The sequence below is a fragment of the Neltuma alba genome, unplaced genomic scaffold, assembly GCF_004799145.2.
Source record: "Neltuma alba isolate B1F8T4 unplaced genomic scaffold, ASM479914v2 tig00001157_pilon, whole genome shotgun sequence".
Lineage (NCBI taxonomy): Eukaryota > Viridiplantae > Streptophyta > Magnoliopsida > Fabales > Fabaceae > Neltuma > Neltuma alba.
Genome location: NW_021632358.1, coordinates 24,246 through 33,389, shown reverse-complemented (window position 1 = coordinate 33,389; position 9,144 = coordinate 24,246). Strand labels below are relative to the sequence as shown.

The 9,144-nt window shown below is 40.3% G+C and overlaps 3 protein-coding genes across 3 annotated transcripts; 2 read left to right on the top strand and 1 right to left on the bottom strand.

Annotated features, from left to right (window-relative positions):
• Window positions 1–240: 240 nt before the first annotated feature.
• LOC114752251 (organelle RRM domain-containing protein 2, mitochondrial-like) lies at window positions 241–1,429 on the top strand (the record flags this gene model as incomplete). The annotated part of the gene is made up of 3 exons (XM_028940982.1): window positions 241–309; window positions 431–537; window positions 1,244–1,429. Coding segments are annotated over 3 exons (278 nt in total), but the record flags the coding sequence as incomplete, so codon positions are not given.
• A 1,243-nt stretch (window positions 1,430–2,672) lies between these two features.
• On the top strand, window positions 2,673–3,199 carry LOC114752217 (uncharacterized). The gene is made up of 2 exons (XM_028940942.1): window positions 2,673–3,044; window positions 3,136–3,199. The coding sequence occupies exons 1-2, from the start codon at window positions 2,704–2,706 to the stop codon at window positions 3,197–3,199; spliced, it is 405 nt and encodes a 134-aa protein (XP_028796775.1). The 5' UTR covers window positions 2,673–2,703.
• A 504-nt stretch (window positions 3,200–3,703) lies between these two features.
• On the bottom strand, window positions 3,704–7,097 carry LOC114752226 (organic cation/carnitine transporter 4). Its single transcript, XM_028940953.1, has 2 exons — window positions 6,646–7,097; window positions 3,704–5,066 (listed from the first exon to the last, which is right to left on the bottom strand). Exons 1-2 carry the CDS (start codon window positions 7,067–7,069, stop codon window positions 3,880–3,882), a joined length of 1,611 nt encoding a protein of 536 aa, XP_028796786.1. The 5' UTR covers window positions 7,070–7,097; the 3' UTR covers window positions 3,704–3,879.
• Window positions 7,098–9,144: the final 2,047 nt, after the last annotated feature.

The following is a 9,144-nucleotide window of genomic DNA, read 5'->3' as shown; positions in this document are numbered from 1 at the left end:
TTAGGGTAGTTGCAAGAAAAAACCACGAGTTGACTTTCTTGTTTTGATAGATGAGGGGAAATGATTCAGTTTTCACTTAGTAGTGCTGCTGGGAATTGCTGAGTTATTATAATTTATAATTTTCTGTTGCAATGCTATGGCTTTCTCTGTACAATAATTGTCATCATCTTGGTTAAATCCCTTGGTACTTCAAATATTTGAGTTGGGTATGGTAATATTCTATATTTCTCACACCTTCAGGACTTAGCAAACGTACTACTACAGAAAAGCTACGGGAGGCATTTTCCCAGTTTGGTGAAGTTGTTAATGGTTTGTTTTGCCTCCCTATACAATTTAAGCCACGAAACGTTTTAGTGTTTCACTACATGTAGTTTTGTTCAAAATTCTTCTTTTTTTAACCATGACAGTCCTTTTTTTGAGTTGTTTTCAGCTAGAGTGGTTACTGACAGAGTATCAGGTTACTCTAAAGGGTTTGGCTTTGTAAGATATGCCACCGTAGAAGAAGCTGCAAAAGGCATTGAGGGCATGGATGGAAAGGTAAGCTGGACGGGTGGACTATAATTCTAGGCTTGGATTTGGACTTCTCTGGGGAGATATACGGAATTTACCTTTGAGTTTCCTGTGTCCTTGTCTGGATCTTTTTCATGGTGTATTTCTGGATGTTTTAATTCTAGATAAAATTGCAATATGACACCTGGGGCTGGATAAGTGAACATGAAGATTTATTTGAATTCGGCACCCTAGAAGATAAAAGCAATATTGTCTGAAGATGCCAACTTTGTTTTCCCTCTTGTGAAGCAGAAATTTTGCACTCATCTAATGATGATATGCACCCAAGTCTGAATACGAGTTTTCCTCAGAATCGTCATTTCTCTACTCTTGCTTGGAATTCATTATATAGCTTTGAACTCTAGGACTTTTTTTGCTCCTGCTGCCATAATATGAACGTTTTAGGTCACATATGCTAGTTTGACATGGCAGTGGCAAATACAACGGATATAACATGTGCTTTGTGATTGAAAACATCATATGTATGGCCAGGCTCGTTTTTTTTTTTTTTGACCAAGACAGGCTCGTTTAATATCTTTGTTATATTTCTTGTCTCCTTGTAGGTCTTAGCTATGAGTTTGGCATGTCTTACTAGACAAAACTATCTCTGGCTATGCTAGGCAGATGTTGATATTCTTGGTTGCTATACTCACTCATCTGAAAATCGACTCACCTTTTCCTTCATTACACGCAGTTTCTGGATGGTTGGGTGATATTTGCGGAGTATGCAAGACCAAGACCACCACCGGGACAACCTGGACAACCTATGCCTCCTCCGTATGGCCAGCAGTACTAATTCCGATTATTTGCCTCGTAATTGTACCTCATTGAATTGGTGTTACATTTGATGATTAGAAGAAAAACATTATTTTATAAAATCATGGGAAATCTTCTATTTCCTCAAAGTTTTGCATGTCTGTTATGGGAGATCAACCTTATGAACGAAGTATTATTGAAATGCAAAGGGATTTGAGTTAATGCAGGAACGCATACGATCTTGAATGTTTGGTGGATATACATCTGTAGTATCAACTTTATCTTCGTACTAGGGCAATAATATTTTGATCTGAAAAGTGCTGATCGGTTGTTTCATTGATATGTAATATTTTGGGGCCCGAGTCAGTCGATCAGGAAGCCGTGGCCTTATGAAGCTCTGATTTTTTCAATGGTGTTTTAATTCGAACATGTCTTTCTAAATTTAATTCATGGTAAGATGGGATGAGAAATGCAGCGCTTTTCCGTGATGATTAATTAATAAGAGCGAGTTTTAAGTTAGGTCGACGGAGAAAAAGGTTAATAAGACAAGCAACAAAATGGTGGTCAATCTATAATGGAAAGTGAATCATTTAATTTTAGGATGTTTCGGCTTTTAATTGGGTCTCCTTATTGATGGCTACTCTTGGTACCAAGTTGAAAGTATCAGCTGTCATCTCAATTGTTTCTTATTTTTGCACTGTACAAATATTATTTATTCATTAAACACAATCCGTCGACATGTTAAGTCAATGGATCACCTGGAATTTATTAATCCAATATTGAAGAATGCGTACACGTGGTGACCTGTGAGGGACTAGTTTTTCCTGTTTGACTCAATACAGAGAGAGTATTACGCTGTGTGTATGTGCGCGTCTGTATAGAGAGGGAGGGAGCGAGAGAAATATGGCCCTTTCGTCGGGATGAAAGTTACTGAAAATTAAATTATTTTTATATACAAAAATTGAGGTGAACTACTGAATTACATTATTTATACAGACGTAGGTGGTGGGATTTTCAACATCCTATAATATATATATTTTTTGAGTGAATCAACATCCTCTAATATTGGAACAGGGAAAGTCTTGAAACCCTAGCTCTAGCATAACCCAAAATCCATGGGCAAATCTATTTATACAGTATATAATTATATATATTTGAATCAAACTGTTAACAGGTTTTCGCCACCTAAACTCGTACTCTCAACCACAAAATCTCTGCATATGAGAATCCCAACTACCTTCCGCCTTCTTTCTCTCCAATGGCGTCTCCCTCTCGCCATCCCAATTCTCTTCCCATCCCTTCTCCTTCCACCCCCATCATTCTCTCTCGCTCTTCTTCCGTCTTCTCCGACCTCAGCTAAGGTGTAAGCCGCGCCAGAGGGGGAGAGGAGGGGCATCCATGAGTTTCTTATTGGAATTCGCGTCCTGCTGCGGCTGCGCTGCCTCGCGCTCCCCGGTTCCGGCGACGTTCTCCCCCTCCTCCTCCTCCTACTACTACGGTGAGAAACGAAGGTCCTTCGTGCCCCGGCGTCCGACGCATAGGCCTCTGCCTTCTTTTCGGCCCCGCCATGTTCTGAAGCGTAGGAGGCTGGCTGCTCGGGCAAAGTGGAGGCCGACGCTACTACCCATTTCCGAAGACGACGAGGTAGAGACGCAGAGATGCGATTCCATTCGATCGGAAAAACAAGGGATGAGGAGGAGCGACGCCTCCAGGGCGCTTCATTACGATTACGATTCCAGGTGAATTTTTTTCTTAACAAACTTGATTTGAGTAGCAATATTTAAGTAGGGGATTAAGAATGATGTAGTCAGGATTAGTTGCATGTTTCAGGAGTGCCGGTGCTTCCAGTTCCAACATTGTAACCGCCTTTTATCCCATGCCATATATGTTCTGATCACTCTCTCCTTATACACAATCAATTCTATGATCCAGCTCGTCTTGTAAGTGGAAATGAAGCTTCTTCTTCTTCTTGTTTTTTTCCCTTTTACTGTAAATATATTTGGTACCTCTAAATCCGGCCCATTGTAAAGTTTCTCCAGTACATATTTAAGAGCATAATTTTTTTGACATTTACGAATTATTGGTTTGAGATGTTCATAAATAACTTCATACTTTTCTCTCTTTCTCTTTTTTAAAAAAATAAAATACCTACAATCCATTGTCTCAAAATGAACATCATCTGAAGATAACTCTAATCAAACGATATCAAATAGATGTCTGGACTCTGGAAAACTTATATTAGTAGGTATACTGTACACATACCTGAAATCTTTTTAACAAGTTTTACTTTTACTGTTAAAAAAAAAAAAAAAAACTCTTATCGATAACCTTTCGATGTATTACTTGAGTTTTGACATTTGATTCTGGCAAAAACAAAAAAAAAAGAGAGAGAGAGAGGGAGAGAGAAACGAGTTTTGACATTTGATTATAAGAAAGGAAAATTTATTGCGTAATATACATCAGGCATCAGGAGGGGCAAAACTAAACTATAGTAGTTAGTAAAAGTAAACAAGACTGAAAAGGATCAAAAAGCTTTAAAGTTAGAAAATCACGGAAGATCATCGTCACCACAATTTACACATTGGAGGCACATCCGCCGTTCACCATTCCGGCGAACGTATCGTAGAGCGGTTGGTCCATCGTCTCCGGCAGGTAAAACCCGAACACCCCCGCTGCGATTCCACACGCCGCAAACACTGCAAACGGCAGCCCACCGCCCAAAACCACCACAAACGGTGCCAGTATTGCCCCCATTTGCGCCGCCTGCGTTGCGCACCCGAGCGCCGCGTTCCTCACCACAGTTGGAAATAGCTCCGCCGTGTATATAAACAGCAAATTATACGTTCCCGCCATCCCAAATATGCCCAGAATCCCGCACACCATCTTCAACACTTTCCACAACCCCACGTTCTTCATCAAGCTCCCCAAGAAACAGAAGAACCCGCTGAACCATAACGTCCCGATCGCCAACGGCTTCCTCCCAAATCTGTCCAACATCAACGCCGTTATCGTGAAAGCCGGCATCTCCGCCACCGCATTCAGTAAAACATTCATGTATATGTTGGTTTCCAGATTCACAACATTCAAGCTCAGGCCGTAGTACACCACCGAGCACAAGAAGTTGATGGCCACAGCGAGAAACAGGCGAACCCGTGTTAGTGGGGATCGAATAACATCTATGATCGACCCAGTCACAGCATCTTTGTTCTCCAGCTGTTCTTCCTTGCAGGTCTGAGTATGGCCTCCGGAAACGTCATTGTCTGATGTTTCATCGTCGAGGGCAAGAATGACCCCGTCCGGGAGGTCCTTGCCGTTGGTGGTGGCGATGTCGGACATGAGTTTCATAGCGTCGTTGATTCTTCCCCTGACGAGGTACCATCTCGGGGACTCAGATATGAAAGGGATGACGAGGACGAGGAAGAGGAAGGAGGGGATGGAGGAGGCGATGTAGAGAGCACGCCATTCCCGGAAGATATAGGCAATGCCGGAGAGGAGTGCAATGCCGGTGGAGAAGAAGTAGAAGGTGGACATGCCGGCGGCGCCACGCTTGGTGGGACCAACGGGCTCAGTGGCGAGGACGAAAGCGCAGAGGCCAACACCACCGGTGCTGAAGCCGGTGAGGAGGCGGAGGAGGAGGTAAATCCAGAAATTAGGGGAAACAGCCGTCAAGCAACCGAAGATGGTATTGAGGAGACACACCACAGTGAGAGATCCTTTCCTTCCCAGGAAGGAATCTGAGAGATGACCGAATATTCCAGCACCTGTAAAACCAACAACATCACATCATCATTAACTTCACTTCCATCGCAAATAAATAATCTGCACTTTTGTTAATTCAACATCTTATTATTAATATTCATAGTAGTTCGAAGATAAAAATAAAAAAAAGGTGGAATCTTTTGGGAAATAAATGAAAGAGACAAATAACAACGGAGAAGAAAAGATGAAAACGCAAGGCAGCTTATTGGCAGGAGGGAGTAATGGGATTATGGGGCACACACGATAAAAGAGAAGCAGAAAGATGCTACAAATGCCACTGGCTCGTGTTCATCATTATTCATTACTACTCCTATACAGCCTTGAGCCCTCAGTCCCAGAAAGCAGCTGTTTTTGCCCGTCACGTTATTCCATCCCACTGGTCCCACATATATTCCCCTACTTCCATAAAAGATGCTTTTATCGCTTTGTTAGATCCTTCTATAAGTGTGAATAATGCCACTTTAAAGACAGGCACATGATGATTTATGACTAAAGCCACCAAGCATGGATCTCGGTAATCATATTATATTAAATAAACAAATGGCTTGTACTTAAGGATCAAAATTTAAAAATGCCAATCATGTTAGTACTAAATTAGTTTGGACGACACGGAAATCAACCTTTGATTAGTTAATTTGTTGATCTTAACGCGTGAGTCTCTAGCATCCACTAACTTGTTTTCGGCCTCTACTGGGTCTCTCTCCTCCACGTCTTGCCGTTTTGCATAGGCTTTGCAGGGAGGAATCACAATATTGATGTGATCCCGGACAAAACTTGGGATTCCGAGCCTCTGCGACTCAAACCCCCCCCAAAACGACAGCCCGTGTAAATCTAATCCACCCCATCCCAGTGCAAAACGACAAGCACTAAAAGCCCTCTTTTTGGACCCTTGTACCAATGTCCAATGCCCCGCCTTGTCCTTTTCATCTCGCTCTTTCCCCTTGGTGGTCCCATCAAACCCCTCTTCCTTTAGCTTCCGCATGACTTTTTCTCCCCCCACTTTTTTGAAGCTTATAACATAAACTCTCAGTTACAAGGACTTAAAATGAATGCATTGCATATATCCAATATGCATCTAAGAATCTTGTTCATGATATTATAAAAAATAATCCAGCTTGCTCCCCCATATATATATATTTATATATATATAACCTCGTGATCAACTTGCCAATCCCTGGCGACGACTTCGCTTCTTCATTATTTTAATAATAGAATTTATATTTTAAAAACCTATAAACAATCTGTTATTGACTCACTCTGACAGACGTACTTATCTCGTTCAGTCGTTGTGATCTCCGAATAAAATCAAAGCCATCTTATTTGAAAAATAATTTTGCCCAACAAAAATATTGGATCATGTTTAAAATCCCTAATACCAAATATTTTCGTAAGCGCATTGACACGTTTCAAACCTAATATACCATTTCAGTGTTTCACTATGTGGTCAACTAGGGCTGAATTATTTGAATCCTTAAAATGTTATTGAAGCTGTATTTTTGTTTTGCTACGAAATAAATTTCAAAATATTAAATTAAATATTAAAAATAGGGATAATTGTGAATCAGAAAAACTGGAACTGACCGATCATGCAGCCGCCGAAGAAGATGGCCTGGACCACGCCGACCTTATATTTCTCTCCGCAAAACAAACCCCACTCTGCGACTGTCGAGGTTGCCGGGCCCCCGACCCACTCCCACGACCCGGGTCCGAGGCCGCACACGCTCGTCGCCGTTGAGTCGCAGCCCGAGCCGCCGATGCACCTCCAATCGGGCTCGCGGTCCGCGAAGATCATGACCATGGTGTGGAAAGCCTCGAGAGCCCAGGCGAGGCTCGTTAGCACGAAGTGCCGGAGCTGCCACGGCCCGAACTCGCCGCAGTGCCGCCGGAGCATGTCGTCGATGGAGACCTTCTCCGGTTCGGTTTCACCGGCAGACTTCTTGGCGTCCGTCAGAGGTAGCAGCGGCGATCGGAGCTCGGGGTTCGTGCCATTGGTGATGGCGGGCATCTCGGAGTCGGGCTCAGGTTTACAGAACACCTGGATTTTTGTTTCTCTTTCCGGCCGCGCTCGTTCAGTGAGTTTTGCGCTAATGCGTTGTATATATATTGGCGGGGAACTGAGTCATGGAAATTATTTATTAACTTAAAAAACGATATCAGCAGTATCTTTCTAATTTGTTGGAGTGAATTATTATCCACGTATACTGTATAGGAAATATATTTTCTGACCTTAATATATAGAAGATATAATTTTTTAATAAAAATATATTATTTATATTATTTCGAACCTCCTTTTTTTTAATAGATCATCTGAGTGGAATTCGGATTCTTGGATTCGTGGGGTATTTGGAAAGAATAGAATGTCTACTTAAAAACCAGCAGCAGCAAGATGGTGCGTAACTGCATATAAAACTCATTTGAAATAATTTATAAATAGTTTTTAATAATAATTTATAAAATATAATATAAGTATATGAGAAGAATTTTATCTTAATTAATATAAAACGTATTTATAAGTGTTTTTAAATGTGATTCCAAACAAGCCAATAACTATTGGATGAGAGATTTATCTTCATGCCAAGTCACGTCAACCCACATTTAACATTTGAGTACAATCTCCTTTGTAAATAGTTTTGGACCTTGTATAAATATACGAAGAGTTAGTGGGTTGTTTTTGAAAAATATGACGGGGGGAATCCGAATATCCTCTTCTACTACTAGCCAAAAGAACCCCCTCTTTATGTCGGTTCGGGGGCCACGTGGACGGTGATGATAAGGATGATAGGTTGAGGTTTTTTTAAAAAAACGGAAAAACTGTTTTTTTCGTTGGCTTGAAAAAAAAAAGTGAAAACAGGAAAATGGTGAGTGATGGATAAGAGTGCAAGAGGGTGGAAGCTTCTCGTTGGGTTGGGTGCTCGGCAGTGAGGTGACGGGAACATTATATCATATTGAACGAAATATTAAATTTGAAAGAGAAATAAAAATAAATCGTAGCTCGTTGAGTGAAGAAAACAAGGTAACCAGCGTCATAACAAATATTTCTCCGGTCATAAATATAACATTTTTATACACACTAATATAAAGATCTTATATTTAAGATTAGAAGAGTATATAATAATATGTTATTTTTTTATATTGAAATACTACTTCTAATACTAATTATAAAATTTTATAATTAGAACTAGGAGTAGTATAATCATTATGTATTATTTAATTATTGTGAAACTTTTTAATAATTGCATTTTGTTTTCGAGAACCTTATACTAATTCTCCTCTCTCCCTCTCTTTTTCCCCACAGTCCCAAGAAAAAAGTATAAACTACAAACAATATATAGTAGGGGTGCTCATAGGACGGGATGGGACCGGGACAGGCCCATCCTGATGAACAGGGACGGGACAGGGATTTTGTCCTGTGTCTCGTCTCGTCCCGGTTCTGTCCCGGTCCCGTCGGAACCGGGATGTCCCGCCTCCCTTTTTTTAAAAAAAAAACTATAATTTTTATATGAATTTTTTTTATGTTCTAATACTTATTTTTTTTGGGCTTCTAAAGATAAAAAATATTATAAAAAAATATTACGTAGAAAGCTCAATTATATAGCATAAAAAATGTATAAAAATAATACTGTAAAAAAATACCGTAAAAAAAACACTATATAATGACTTTATGAATTATTTTATTAAGGAAGGAGATTTTGTTGAGATAATACTACAATTTAAGAGCTACAAATCACCATAAAAACAAGACTTATTATTAATAAGTAAATTAAATAATCTAATAATAATTATTAATAAATAATTTTTAAAAGAAAAAAAATCCCGGAACGGGACGATCCCGTCCCGCGTCCCATCCTGTCCCGGTTACTGTCCCATCCCGTTCCGTTTTTGTCCCGTCCTGAAATTTTTTTTGTTCCGTCCCGTCCCGTCCTAAACTTACTGAGACCGGGACGGGACAAATTGAACACCCCTATAATATAGACTTCTTTCATCATGGTTTCTCATATGTATGTCATTTGCAACTTTGCATTGCCAATTAATCTGATGCTGACAGTTCCATCAAAAGGCCTGTGTTCTGCTTTTTGGGAG

Excerpts from the sequence above, each read along its gene's own strand:
- LOC114752217 (XM_028940942.1), top strand. The coding sequence starts at position 2,704 with ATGAGTTTCTTATTGGAATTCGCGTCCTGCTGCGGCTGCGCTGCCTCG. Across the intron at positions 3,045-3,135 it reads CATTACGATTACGATTCCAG|GAGTGCCGGTGCTTCCAGTT; the intron begins GTGAATTTTTTT and ends TGCATGTTTCAG.
- LOC114752226 (XM_028940953.1), bottom strand. The coding sequence starts at position 7,069 with ATGCCCGCCATCACCAATGGCACGAACCCCGAGCTCCGATCGCCGCTG. Across the intron at positions 5,067-6,645 it reads CTTCGGCGGCTGCATGATCG|GTGCTGGAATATTCGGTCAT; the intron begins GTCAGTTCCAGT and ends TTGGTTTTACAG.